We start from the raw sequence: 15,522 nt of genomic DNA on the forward strand, positions 1-15,522 counted from the left end.
TGTGTTTTCCTAGGACTGGAGTCTTGTTTGGGATATGGGGCAAGGAAATAAAACAGATTAATGTTCTCTGCTTTCCCTGCATGTGAGCTAGAAGGAAAAAGAAGGGAACAGACACCCTTTATCACTGGCTAGTTAGTGGGTTGTCATAGTTTGGTGCCAATACAAACCAGCAGATCCCTCCTGACCAAGAAAACTGGAACTTTTGTGACTCAGAGGGAACATCTCCATGTATCCAGGGGAAATTCCTAAGCAAAGCCACCTTAAACATGGTGGCTTGCTTGGGTATGTGCTGAAAATCCCAGTCCAGACTAAATAGTCCATCACTCTTGCTTACAGTATCCCAGAAGAAAATGTACATTAAATAAAAATAATGGTTTTAATACTGTTTTCTAAAAAAAAAATAAAAAATCATTACCTCCTTCAGCTTCTCAACATGTACAAGCTTCACAGCTTTCCTGCCTCCTCTGCAATTACTAGGTCATCACAGACATCAGAATTAATGAAGAGATGAAAGATTGAGCAGAAGAACAAAATCTTACTGGAAAAAATATTTCTTAATATCAAAAGCAATTAAAGAATAATTACTATACGTAGCAGAATAGTAAGTACAAACTTCCTGATGCTTAAGAGAATACACACAGAGGACACGAGGGTTTGAGTTTGTTGTTTTTTTTCTTTAAAATACCAATTCATTTTAAAAAGTGAATGTTTCCATGTGCTCCTGGGGTTTTACAAAAGCAGGATTTCCACTGCCTAAATTTTTGCAATACCCTAAACTCAGATAATTAGACAAATTTGGTCCATGAAGAAAGGGAGCTCTCCTGCTTCTCATCTTTGCTGCTGGCACAGTGGTGGGAGCAGTGCTGCAAGCTGTGGCCTTTGCACTTCATCCCACAAGATGGACAAAACACACTTCCCTGTGTGCCCATTCATGAGCACCCTGCTGCTTAGCACTGAAACAAATGGCAGAGTGGTTATGGCTAAACTGGATTTGGCTTTGAGCAGAGATGAAGGAGGGGGAAAGGGGGCTGGGGGTTAAAATAAAATAAATGCATATTCAAAATAAGTTGCTATGTGCAATTCAGCTGAACTTTCTTGTAGGAAAAAAAGATATCTAGTTTCTCTGTGACACAGACTGTCATTCCTCCATGGCAGTGGCTTTTCAGCTGATGCAAACATAGGAGTAACCTGTAGCTCTATATTCCACACTAGACCTCATTAAGCAATATCATTATATAATTGGAAAAAAACATTTGTCAGAGTCTTGAATCAGATACTCCTTTGGTCCTACCTGTGCAGCAAGATGACCTCTGGGCAATTCAAACAGTCTTAACAGAAAATAAGAGTAACTAATGTATAGGATCCTCCAGCACTCCCATACCACTGCCAATAGAAGAAAAATCAATATTAGTCCCAATATGAATGGAGTGTTGGATTGACTGAACAGGGAGCTTTGAAATAAATATCTAAGAAATGTTTGGATGAAATGGACATCTTTACAGACATTTGGTCTGCATTTCTGAAATGTAGATGATTAAATCCACATTGTTGGCTTCTTCTCCCTCTGCACTATGTCTTTCTTTACATCTTGCAAAAAATTTATGAACAAAGTTATTGTGAATCTGTGATGTCTGTCTTGTCACTTAGATTCTTTTCAGAAATGCTGCCTTGCCAATGTAGATATACACTCCTGTATGATTAATATTTATTACTTAACATTCTAAATACAATGGAAGGTCACCAAAAATACCCTGCCTAAAGGAGTCTGGAGCCCTTTAAAATCTCACTGGTGATGGATCCTGAGTCTTGAGAACCGAGACCAAAATTTTAGCAAAACTCTTTTATATGTAGGATTTCCAGAATTTCCTGCTTTTGACTATTGCTAAAGCTAAAAAGCACAAAGGCAAGTGAAAGTACAGATCTGAAAACACAAGCTTCGATTTCAAACTCAAACAAAGGTTGGGGAATGCCTGAACCTGTCCACAATCTTGGATCAACCTATAATAGAGGTCTGAGTAAAACGCAAAGTTAGGATGCAGAGTAAGACTTGAATTCACACAAATCTGGCACAGGAGCTGAAAAGTGTTTATTTTTCCTTTTATTCTTTCTCATAACCATCAATAAATTTTATCTAGAATTCTGGGAGGTATTGTTAGAAAAATAAGGATATTTAAGGATTTTTAATTATTAAGTAAAAGGAAGGTAGCTTAGGGATTTTCAGGTTTTATAATTAAATCCTAAAGAGATTTTAAGAACATGCAAATCATCTCAGAAAAAGCTTAATGCACTAACACCTCCTTTTATTTTTTATCTAAGCCCTAGCATTTATAAAAATATTTTTAAAAAAACCAAAACAGATGCATTTTAGGTTACTGAGATCAACTGACTGTTATTTGGCCCTCTCCTAGCAAAACTGAGAAAAGACATATTAGAACATTTCAGAACCATAGGATTCAGGAAACTGATGAGGATTGACAGAGGCAGAAATCAGGTCAGACCCTGAGCTGGTTCACTTACCCTGCCTGAGAAATCTGCTGCATGTTTGGACAATTTTCTGTAAGGAGCTAAATAAGCACAGAGTGAGAACCTGCATCTGCTTCTGCATCTTCATTCAGAGATTCACTGCAACTGTGATTAAGCAAAGCTACTAATTGAAGTACAAACCTGGAAAAAGGCAACTGAGCAAAATGTAGATTCTGTTGGTCAGCATGCTCCTAACCAAATCATGCTGGAAGTAGAAAAAGCCATTTTTCTACCATTACTCATATAGAAGACTTTTCACTAGAAATGAATTTGCTGGGCATTGCTAAGAACACTTCTCCAACAGACAGAGCCATCTTGACCAATGTGCTGACTGAAAACACCACCAGAGAGATGCAAAGGACCAAGTCAATTGAAATAAATAAATAAATCGATTAATTTAAAAAGAAAAAAATCACAAATAATTCCAATCTCATGAAGAAATATTTTTTAACAAGCCACATGTGCTTGTGCAGACACTTCTAATCTCATTAGATTTTTCTGGCTGCTATTAGTGTTCTCTGAGCCAGCTGATTTCTCAGCAATATTTTAAAGAGCATGAGCCTATGTCCTCTAGTCTAGCTGTTGTTAAAATAGCCTGTTCTAGGGGAAGAATTGAGAGTCCATGGATTTTCTTCCAAGGTTTTGGAAACTTCTGGACAAATTGACCATTGCATGTGAAACAATAGGCAAACCACAAACTATCTTCGCAGTTGATGAGCAACATTCTGCTCCCAGCTGGGTTAGTGTGAAAAGTGGAATAATCCCACCACAGCAACAGGACAGCTTCAGATTGTCATCAGCATCACACGGCAGAGGCTGCCTTTCAATGCTGTCTCCTGCCCCCAGCTCTCTGGCTGCAAACAAGCCTGCTGTGAGGTTCCCCATGGTCACAACTCACCAGCTCAGGGTTCCCTTCAAATCAGTGCAACCCTAACAGCTCTGATCAGAAGGGGAGCCACATCAGGTTACAGCTCAGCTTTATTTTACCTTTGAAAACAATGATAAATGCCTCCAAACTGAAAATCGAGAGCCCTGTGCATCTCTTGTACATATCAGGGTATATAAGTTTCATGCAAAAGAGCTGTCATTCTGAATTTCTCTAAGTAATGTGCAAATAATCACTGGTATAAAGCAGATTGTGTCAGGCAGACACTTCAGATAGAAGAAAATAATCAGTTTTACAAAACAATCCTAATGAAGAATTGCATAACCCAGATAGGTAAACCCTGGATGAGCAGGACTAAGGCATCATGCATGGATTTCTGCTAGCAAACTTGCTGCATTTCTGGCTGAAAATGTACCCCTCTCTGCTTTAGCTTCTTTGAGGCTCTCAGAGCAAACTTCTCTTGGGGTGAGAGGATGAGTGTTTTGAAGTGACCCATCTGGAGCCCAACGTGAAGGAAGCTCTTCCCCTGCCTGGAATTCGTGTGCAGTGTCAGTTTTCTCCTATCTATCCAAGTTTCCCAAGACAGCAATTATAAAGGAACTGGCAGCCATACAGTCAAGATGACAATAACCTACGTGGTTTGGTGAGCTGTTCCAATTCCCCCTTTTTGCTGGAGTCAATAAACTGCTGCCATTATTATCGTGTCTGTGTGTCTCTACCAACTAGCAGATCCACTGGGCATTTTGGTGCTAGCCCCACTCTTCCAAGGGCTGCCTGCTCAATTGCTCATTCACCCTCCTTCGCTCCAAACATTCAGATCCAACAGCATCATGCAAATTCTATGCAAAGTAGCATCTGCAAGTCTGACATATTCACTCAGGCTTCCCCCTCTTGCACCAAGTCAAAAATAAATACCCTATAAACTCTTGGGCCTGCTAAGACAGAATATTCAGAGAGTTTTAAAAAATATAACTGTTAGTGGTTTTTCTCCTTTAGGATCAAGCTCCTTTTCCCCCTTCCCTCTCTCTCATATTTTGCTCCTGCCTCAAGGATCTCAGCAGCACTGGGAGAAAAAGCATCCTTGAAATAACATAACAACATAACATAACATAACATAACATAACATAACATAACATAACATAACATAACGTGTTTATATGTTTCTAACTCTTTTACTTGAAATTTCAGCTAATTTCCTATTTTTGAAAGCCAAGGAATACAGGTGGTGATATACCCCTAACATGAAACAAGAAACTAATAGAGTGAACTCATTTCCAATACTGATTGCCATTAATACTAGTTGAGCCAGATCTTAGGTTCAGATTTCAAAGAGTCTCCACCCCCCACACAAGAGCTGCCTTCTGTTTTCTCCAGGGAGAAGCAAACTTGTCCCTGACCAATACACTTGAACAGCTGAAGTCATAGAGATGCCAACCAGACAGCATAATGATAAAGTATATCTTAAGGCAACAAGAAGAGAGTCTGTAAAGGGGGATACTGAGCCACCACCGAGGTCAGTTAGGACTTGCTGAGTCGCTTGGCCACGTCTGCATAGGCTTGTTCAATTTCTTTGTCTGCTGCACAGGTGTTGGTGAACTCATCCCTGGCATAGGCGTTCTTCAGGTACCTCCACAGCCCCATCATCTCTGTTGGGAACTCAAAGTTCCGGTATTTCTTTGTAACAATCTAAACCAAAGACATAAGAGGAGGGAAAAAAAGCATCTTGGTGGTGATATATTTCCAGATTCCTTTTTAGGAAAAGGAGGACAAGTGAGAGTGAGTGACAAGTGAGTGAGTGTAGTGAGAGGACAAGGGGTCATGGTTTCAAACTGAAAGAGGGCAGCTTTGGGTTAGATATTAGGAAGGAATTCTTTACTGTGAGGGTGGTGAGACTCTATGACTCTGTGAATTAACAGCAAAGGAGAAAAACACTTGGAGACTCAAGGGTTTATAATAGAAAAGCCTGAAAAGTGACTGTTTGTTGCCCCCTATATTGCAAGGATGTTACCTGGCCTAAGGACACTAAATCAATGGCCTGGCTACTGTCACTAAATTACTGCTTTTATGGCAACTGAATTTAATTAATTGTAACATATTTTTTAGGCAATTTTTTACAATCTTACGAATATCACTTGAAGTTGAGATGCCACAATAAAGAGATGATAGTTGAATCATAAAGAGCAAGACAAATTTAAGGGAAACGCATTAGTACCAACTATATATAACATATTATTGTATTAACCATTCTAGTTGTTTTTAACATCATATAATATTTTATTTATATTGTATTTCCATTTTTTATATGTATATAGTATATATGACCTGGCCAATGGTGGCAGAGGATGTAACCAGTTACAGCTGTTGGAAGGCTATAACGATGTTCATGCAAAGGAAACATTCAGGGTGGTGTGGGTACCATGATTGAGAAACCAAGCAGACATTAGAAACAGGAGTATTAGGATAAACTGGGGGAGAAAATGACTATTTCAAGACTTATTAGACTAGGAAATTGTCTATCAAGGGAAAATTTTGATCTCTAAAAACACTTAGGCTCTTATTCAGGAAAACAGTTAAGTGCATACTTAATTTTAAGCACCTGTATAGTCCTATTGAAGTCAAAGGGGCTAATCTGTGCTTGAAACTAGTTGCTCAGTTAAGTAGTTTGCTGGATTGGGATATTTCAGTTTTCCTGTAAGAATATACCACATAGAATAATCCTGTGGTGACAGAATGAACTAGCTGATAGGAAGGGATGGATTAGTTGATTTAATGAGTGCTTCCAATCTCTAATTTTTCTGACAGTATAAAATTGTTCCTGGGCATAAATTACATACATATGTGCCACAGAGTTCCCCTTTATTTTTAAAGCATGTGGTAGAGCTGTTTTCCATCTCAGATTTCTTAGGACAGTCATGTTCTCAGAAATGACTCTGATTTGTTTTTATTACCAGGATCCACTTGGTATTTGCAAGTCCAAATTCTGTCCTAAACTGCATTTAATTAAATGTTCTTGCCTTCAGTGATGCTTCACATACAGAGGGGGAAGACAAAACCTGCTGGGTAACTTAAGATTTTCACAATTGCCAGCTCACATCTTCCCTCAAATGAAAAAGACTTAATAATTTACTCTTTTTCTTCCATCTGTAAAATGCTTTTTGAAGCAATACACTATGCTTGTCTCAGAAAGATTTTAATTCTCTTTTGACATCTTCTATTTCATTCCAATGAGATGGGAACCAGTAAGAGGCCACATACTCATTTTGCATTGCCTGACTTCACCAATGAAGATGAGCCAAAGAAAGAGATAAACTTGTGAGGATATTATCACATTTCTTACCTGGTGACTTATGCACACTTCTGGTTTTTTTTATTGCATGTGTACAGTCAGCTCCCAGGCACAGTTTATGATTTGGCTCATGGCATCAAATTAGATGCATGACTTGGCTTTAATTCCTAACTTTCTTGCTGGCCAGCGTCTGCCAGGTACTTGCTTTATTCTAAAGAAACATATAATCCAATAAATTAAATAAATGCAACATTGAGAAGTCAAGATGATGTACACCATTTGCACTAGACCAGCATCCACTGAATGTCTTAAATCCTGGACCTCAGCAGTGACTTTGATTTGTTAACTTCTCTGCATGAAATACCAGATGGAACAAATATTCCCCAAAAAGAGGGACTGCTGCTTTTAAGTTACAACTGGGTGGGAACTGACTGAAGTTTTGACATCTCTCTTAAGAATAATGGAAACTAATTAATATGAAATATGCTATTACTTGCAGCAGGGTAAAAATATAGAGATGGGATACCTAGATCTTAATATTTTCTTTGCCAATAATTAGCTATGGGACAATTTCTCCACATAGTAAATACCAAGTTGCTTAAGTTAAACTACAAGAAATCCTGAGGAGCAAAAGTGTGTTTCAGACTCTGCTCTTCTAGGACTTAAGATGCTTCTTGCTGAAATCACAGAATCATTAAGGTTGGAAAAGATCTCTAAGATTATCAAGTCCAACTATCAAAATACATGTTGGCTTTAGGTCAGAGCAGGGCACTTCATTGCTAGATAAGGCTTCTTTGACCATCACATGACATCTCCTACCTTGACAACATGGAGTTTGGGCAGAAGGTTGCAGTCAGCAAGTGTCAGGTCATCCCCGTCCAGAAACTTGCGTTTAGACACTTTCTCCTCTTCAGTGCTGTCTGCATCAATCTCCTCTGGCAGAGGGGTTCTCAGATAGTCATCCAGCTTCTTCAAAGCCTTCACCAGGCCTCTTTCAAGAGCTTTGTCAAAACACAATGAATAAGTGATTAGGGCACGATAACAGCTATTTAGAAACACTCATTGTCAATGGCCACGGTAGCATCTAGAAAAAAAGGCAAGAACCATATAATTGTTGTTCATTTGTTCTTCAGTGCCTACACAATCTGATGACAAAGTAGCCCAGAAATATCTGCCTGAGGGTGATGCTCTTCCTGCAGTAGAAAAAGGGGACACTGCAAACTGTTGTGCCATGTCTTCTCCTGATTACCACCAAATAATAAAACAAACAATCAAAAACAGCACAGTAAAAGAGATCATGGACGGAAAGCTTGTGAGTATGATATACCAATAAAACACATACAACCTTTCATATTTTTCTGGTTTGTTGAGGCCACCACACCTTGAGATCAGGCCACCACATTATCCAGAAGGAAGTAGTTACTGATCTGCTTCTGCACATGCACACGTGTACTGGGAAACATCATGGAGAGGCTCATTTTGATAGAGCTCACATAGGAAGTGCAGGGCAGCCAGGGGATTAGGGCCAGCCAGCATGGGTTTATGAAACTGAGGTCTTGCTTGACCAACCTCATCTCTTTCTTTGACCATGTGACCTGCCTATTGGATGAGGGGAAGGCTGTGGACATTGTCTACCTGGACTTTGGTAAGACCTTTGACACTGTTTCCCACAGCATTCTCCTGGAATAGCCAGTGAATCATGGCATAGCCAAGTGTCCTCTTCCCTGGGTAAAATACTGGCTGGATGGCTGAGCCCAGGGAGTTGTGGTAAACAGGGTCAAATCTAGTTGGTTCCCAGTCACCGGTGGTGTCCCTGAGGGCTCAGTTTTGAGGCCAGTTTTGTTCAAGATCTTCATCAGTGATCTGGATGAGGGGATCGAGTGCACCTACAGTAAGTTTGAAGACGACACCAAATTGGATGGGAGTGATCTGCTCGAAGGTAGGAAGGCTCTACAGAGGGACCTGGACAGGCTGGATGATGGACCAAGGCCAACTGTATGAGGTTCAATAAGGTCAAGTGCCAGGTCCTGCACTTGGGTCAAAACAACCTCATGCAATGGTACAGGCTTGGGGAACAGTGGCTGGAAAGCTGCCCAGCAGAAAAGGACCAGGGGGTGCTTGTCTACAGCCAGCTGAACATGAGCCAGCAGTGTGTCCAGGTCCTGCATCAGGCCATCTCCCAGGTAAACAATGACAGGACCAGAGGAAATGGCCAGAAGTCGTGGCAGAAGAGGTGTAGGTGGGATATTAGGAAGAATTTCTATACTGAAAGAGAGGTGGGAGGTGGTTGAGTCACCATCTTTGGAGGTATTCAAGAAAGGTGTAGATGTGGCACTTCAGGTCATGCTTCAATGGTTGTAGGGGAGTTTTTGTGGGTGTTTTTTTTGTTTTGTTTTGTTTGGGTTTTTTTTCTAGGGGTTTTTTGTTTGTGTTTGTTTGGGGTTTTTTTACTACTTTTAAACCCCTTCCAGAAAAATTAAAAGCAGTAACAACACCATAGATGCAAACCAGAGCTCTGAAGACCTGGATGACACACTTCAACTGAAACAAAAGTAATATAACAATCATTAAATACAAATTAAATACACAAAAGAAATGAGATATTCAGCCACTGTTAAAATTCCCCTCACTTCAGATTGAGCTTAGGTGGAAATTCTCTTTTTGATGTCTCAAATCAGGTATCAAGGAGAAAGAGACTTTGGACCTCTCATTTGAATTACTAAAGACCATGTCCCACACTGCTTCTGGCTCCAACAAATTCCAGGCTTAAATTTCCACTTAGTAATATACATCATATACAGATACAAAAATATCAACCCGTGCACAGAATTAGTGTTCTTATGTGTAGCAAGATAGAAGAAAAACTTTATTGCAGCAGTGTACTTAGAGAAAGCTGAATGACTGCAAGCAGGCTTACATGTTATTGAAAAACATTCTGGGGCAAGAAGGGTCTTTGGTATCTCTTTTTGAGGGGGTGACAAGAACGATGGGGTCCTGGCCCCTGACAAGTGCCCCAAAGTGCTAAAGCAATATAAATAAGAAACAGCAAGAATTTACAATGTGAAAAAATAACAACATGACTCATGGGCTCAGGGCCAGAACTTCAGCTGGTGAAAATTACCTGCAGTGATTTATACCTGCTGCAGATCTGGCCTGGAGTCAGCATTTAAGGCCTAGACCTGTAAAATCTTATATCTCTGAGTAACTTACCGCCATTTAACTTAGGGGAGGCCAGTCAATGTCTGAAGCTACTCAAGTGGAGCAGCACTACGAAGCCTGTGGAGATGAACATGTTTCTGGAGCAGGATGCCAGCTTCAAAAGGCTGCGGCCATCGCCCCGCACAGAGCTGCTTGCTGGCACAGGTACCTCCCCTGGCTCTGCTGTCAGATCCCCTGAGTTTTTGGCACAGACAGAAAGGCAGTGTGCATGGGGCCACTGAGAGAGCAGGAGCTGAGCACCGCAGAACATGATTTTTTTGCTGCCCTAACATCCATTAAACCTTGTGCCAGTGGTGGGAGTGAGATTTAGCTGCCTGATGTCTTGTTCCCACTGAAGCCTCTTGGCCAAGCTTCAGGGAACCATACCAGCTCTTTTGTGGCTGGCTCTTAGACACAGTGGCAAATCCTGGCTTAATTGATTGACTGGAGAAATTACTGCCATCCAACTGAAAACACCCCAACAGACATAGCAGGGAGGGAAAGAATTTCATTTCTGAAAGTGGAGCATCTAAAGCGACTGAAGTGCTGCCATCCATAAAACAAAAGTGTTGCCATTCCTTATTTAATCAATTCAAATTGAATTTTGACACTGACATTCTGCTGTCAGATGCTGGCAGTGGTGTCTTTAATTGTCTGCAGCTGTGCTCTGCTGCAGAACTTCTGCTGAAGGGTAACAAGGGTGTAGCATGTAATATACCCCCATGTGGCAACACTCAAAAGATTTAGCAATCTCTTTTTGGTTTACCCCATAACACCTGTTGAACTGATAGTTCTCCTTCTCTTGGTCAGCCTCAGACTATGTCCTCTTACAGTGAATTAATTTAGAGACAATGGAATTAAATTACTCTGACTTCATTCAATTTGCACATTCAGATTTAGGGAACAGGCTTAACTCTGAGCATTTTCCAGTCTCCCCTTCACCCGGTAGGATCATTGGCTCTCTGAGTTATCTGTGCAATATTTCCAGTATCAACCTGACATTAGATGCTTTGGGTGAGTGAAGTGTGTGTGCAGAGACAGGAGCAACAGGTGAGATGTGTTTATGTAACTTTTCTGGAACTTATTAGGGTTGGTGATGTTTCTTTTTGCTTTTATTGATATATCAAAGTGCGTCACGGCTGCCTGAAAAACAATGCCTGGAATGAAGCCTGTTTGTGACAGCAGGAAAAACATCTATCTGAATTCATACTTGGCACTTGTGTGTGACAGCTTTAGGCCAGAAACATGCATATGTTCAGGGTTCAACTCATCTGTGACCTACTTCACAGGCTCTGCTGCAACACACAGGATCCTGAGATTGCCCAGTGAGATCACCACTATGTCAGGACCATCTCCTATCCTGATAGTTAAGAACTGGACCACTAGTTGTGAATCCAATAGCCCTACTTAATTCATCAAAACTCTTCTGATCCTGGCAAATCTCTCAGAAGAGCTATGAAAACAGAAGAGGAACAAGGCAAAACTGCCTTTCTTCCAATTTAACAGTGCCAGAATTTTTAAAAGTTGAGAAAATTAAGATCCTAAAATCAATGTTTCAAGTGGAGTTTAGGTAGACAAGGTCAGATTTTTAAAGCCTGTCAATAATTTTCAAAGTATGTTTTTTTAATCCATATGCACATATCCATGTTGCAAAGCCAGTGGAGTCTTCTGCACCTGGTTTAGGTGAACCATAAATCAGCTCTGTGGAGAACTTTTTCTGAAGTGTCCAATCTCAGGCTTCTATTGTCTTGGTAATGTCAGGGTGGAGAATTCAATATTTCAAAACCAAGTGGAACCCTCTTTGCTGGGTGAAAAACTGGCAGGATGGCCAGGCCCAAGGGGTTTTCATGTAGGGAGTTAAATCCAGCTGGTGGCTGCTCATGAGTGATGTTCCCCAGAGCTCAGCGCTGGGGCCAGTTCTCTTTAATATCTTTATCAATTACCTGAATGAAGGGGTGAAGTGCGCCCTCAGTCAGTTTCCAGATGACACCAAGCTGGGCAGGAGTGTTGATTTGCCTAAGGGTAGGAAGGCTCTATAGAGGGACCTGGACAGGCTGGATCAATGAGCCAAGGCCAGTTATATGAGGTTCAACAAGGCCACGTACTGGGTCCTGCACAGGTGAAAACAACCCCATGTAACACTATAGGCTTGAGGAAAAGGACCTGGGGGTGTTGGTGGACAGCCAGCTGAACATGAGCCAGCAGTGTGCCCAGGTGGCCAAGAAGGCCAAGAGCATGCTGGCTTGTGTCAGCAATGGTGCGATCAGCAGGACCAGAGTCATCCCCCTGTACTCAGCACAGGTGAGGCTACTTCTTGAATCCTGTGTTCATTTTTGGGCTCCTCACTACAAGGACATTGAGGTGCTGGAGCATGTCTAGAGAAGGGCAACAAACCTGGTGAAGTATCTGGAGAACAAGTCTTATGAGGAGCAGCTGAGGGAACTGGGGTTGTTTAGTCTGGAGAAAAGGAGCTGGGTGGGAGACCTCATTGCTTTCTACAACTACCTGAAAGGAGGTTGTAGTGAGGTAGGGGTTGGTGTCTTCTCCCAACTAATAGGTAATAGAAATAGAATAAATGACCTCAAGTTGTGCCAGGAGAGGTTTAGATTCTGTGGTAGGAAAAATCTCTTCAAGGGTCATTAAACAACAGAATATGTTGCCCAGGGACATGGTTGAGTCACCATCCCTGGAGATATTTAAAGGGCATGTAGATGTGGTGCTGAGGAACATGGCTTAGTGGTGGACCTGGCAGTGTTAAATTTATGGTTGGACTCAATGATCTTAAAATTATTTTCCGACCTAAATTATTTTATTATTCTGTTCTGTGCCTGAGCATGTGGCTGCTTTCGAAATTTCTACCTGCAGTTGTTTCTTTGTAGCAGGACGCTATGGAGATCTTGATCTGTGCATAGACATCTCGTCTGCCATCCCATCCCATTCGTGACATTCTCCACCCTGCAGACTTTTATTATCAATTTAGAGATCACAAAAGTGACCAGCTCTGTCTGAGGAGCCCTGTCATCAGGTTACCTTAGCACCAGTTGCAATGTCTGAACTCACACAGGACATATTTCCGGACAGTGAATTCACCAAACACAAAAGCACAGGCATCATTTGCCTCCACACTGATGGATTTAATGTAGCTTCAAGTTCCAAGGAGTTCTAAGAGGGCATATACAACATCCATGGTGGAACCATCTCTCTCACTGCTCACTACTCTGTTCTAGGCTACTTACGTAGCCAAAGAAAACAGAGCAATCACAGTCCTGCCGTGTCATCCCACCAATGGTAAACAACAATATTAATAAAAAAACCTCACGAGCTCTGTGATTTTCCTTCTCCCTTCAAAACTATGCATTTATACAACTTTACTTAAGAATCCTGAGTTAGAAGCCAGAAAAATAGCACTTTCCAACCTCAAAGCAACCACAGAACACTTAATGAATGTATTACCATCTGTCAAATGCACAGGGTGAGGTTCAATTTAGCTGATGATACCTAATTCACAATGACGCTCTGTTTTCAGCAAAAGGTTACTTGATGTTGAACAATGAGATTAACAAATCCTGACATGCTCAGAAATAAAAATAATGTAACAAAAGTTAATAATTGGCAAAATTATTCTCTTGGTTACACTGACATAAAAAGGAGTAACTCTGCTTTGTCAACAAGCTACCCCATATTTACTCCAGTTCAACCAAGAACAGATTTTGGATCTGTGACTCAACTTTTCAAGCAAAAACTTCCTTCAGCAATTAGCCTGTGCAACTATTCCAGGGGACAAAGAGAAATCCTTATGTCTTGAAGTACATATAACACAACTGAGGCAAGCTTTGGAAAATGTAGTGCATGGAGCAATCCTGCAAGTCAAGAGGAGGGCCAGCTGACAAAGACACATAGCTAGGTACTCAGGGTGAAATTTTGGTCATATTGAAGCCTGTGGAAGTTTTGCTGTTGACTTCAGAGGGGTTAGGATTTCTGCAACAGCCTTTAAAGCCAAGAGGGGCTATATAATCAGTTAATATAACCTCCTAAATAATGTCAACCATAAAACTTCCAGCGTCATCAGTCATTTCCATCTCTATTTTCTGTGGGTCAATTAAGGCTGAAGCAAAATGGAAAGTAACTAGAAAGTAGTAAAAGAAAAACGGTTTGGAAAAAGTAAAACTGATTCAGACTGCCCACACCCACAGCATTGCAGAGGTCAGACAAGGACTCTTCTTCCCCTTCCTTGAACTCCAAATATTTCCTTCCTCATTTAATGCTGGGATGAAGAGAAACAGCAAAGCACACAAAGCACATAAACGCCAATCTCTGTGGCCTGAAGAAGCCACTGGAAAGCAAATCATTCCATCCTAAAATAGTAGCCTTGGAAAAGCTGAATTATCATCAGAGGAGCCTCTCTCTCTCTTTTGAGAATAGGCAAACCAACTACCTAAATTTAAAATAGCTAAAATTACTTAAGATGTCTCCTATTTTATGTGTCTGAGTGGAACAACTTGCAAGATGAGGAGTTTACTTGATAGTTACTATTGGAAGAAATGCAAAGCATAGAGGGCGTGAGAGCAGCAAGAACAATTGATTCTTTGGCCAAACTGAACATAAATACTATTTTATTCATGTTAGAAGAGAGAAAAACTAGTTCAGTTTCTTAAACAAACTTACACCAAAATATCATAAGATTTCCAAACATGGAAAAAAAAAAAAAAGCCATATTTTTGGATGGTTTGTTAAGTAAGTTGTGATTAAACATTCTGTCATTTCCACATTACTTTTAAAATGTTGGTAATCTTCAAAATCAACATGTAATTTCCAAATTAAAAAGATAACCATGGAATCATAGAATGTTTTGAGTTGGTAGGGACCTTAAAGATCATCTAGTTCCAATCCCCCTTCATGGGCAGGGACACCTCCCACTACACCAGGTTGCTCACAGTCCCATCCAAATATAAAAGATTTCCAAAAATGGAAAAAAAAAAAAAAAGCCATATTTTTGGATGGTTTGTTAAGTAAGTTGTGCTTAAACATTCTGTCATTTCCACATTACTTTTAAAATGTTGGTAATCTTCAAAATCAACATGTAATTTCCAAATTAAAAAGATAACCATGGAATCATAGAATGTTTTGAGTTGGTAGGGACCTTAAAGATCATCTAGTTCCAATCCCCCTTCATGGGCAGGGACACCTCCCACTACACCAGGTTGCTCACAGTCCCATCCAACCTAGCCTTGAACACTTCCAGAGATGGAACTTCCACAACTTCCCTGGGCAACCTGGGCCAGTGTCTCACCACCCTCACACCAAATAATTTCTTCCTAACGTCTGACCTAAATCTCCTCTCTTCCAGTTTTAATCCATTAGCCCTCATTTCAAAAAGTTTAAGATAAAATACTTTTACATTTCAAAACAAGTCATTATTCACCCACGTGAAACCCACGGTTGCCAACAATTCAGGTTACTCACACCACCCACGGCATTTTTTGTCAAATAAACATTTTGTCACAAAACATTTTCCCCAAGCCAGAGTAAAATATATGTGGCCTTCTTCATAAGTGAAGACCACTGAAAACACAGTGACAAAACGACTTCAAAGGTATCAAAGCTCAGCAACATAATGGCTTTTGTAGCC

The 15,522-nt window shown here is 40.6% G+C and overlaps 1 protein-coding gene across 2 annotated transcripts in view; it reads right to left on the minus strand.

Annotated features, from left to right (window-relative positions):
* Positions 1-4,927: 4,927 nt before the first annotated feature.
* The window catches only part of CLIC5 (chloride intracellular channel 5), a 72,622-nt gene continuing 62,027 nt past the window's right edge, over positions 4,928-15,522 (minus strand). For both annotated transcript variants that reach the window (XM_010004891.1, XM_010004892.1), the window contains exons 5-6: positions 7,515-7,696; positions 4,928-5,095 (exon numbers count right to left, since the gene is read on the minus strand). In XM_010004891.1, the coding sequence (XP_010003193.1) occupies positions 4,928-5,095; positions 7,515-7,696 (350 nt within the window). The remainder of the gene's footprint in view (positions 5,096-7,514; positions 7,697-15,522) is intronic.

Source organism: Chaetura pelagica, unplaced genomic scaffold (assembly GCF_000747805.2).
Source record: "Chaetura pelagica isolate M959 unplaced genomic scaffold, ChaPel_1.0 scaffold99, whole genome shotgun sequence".
Taxonomy (NCBI): Eukaryota; Metazoa; Chordata; class Aves; order Apodiformes; family Apodidae; genus Chaetura; species Chaetura pelagica.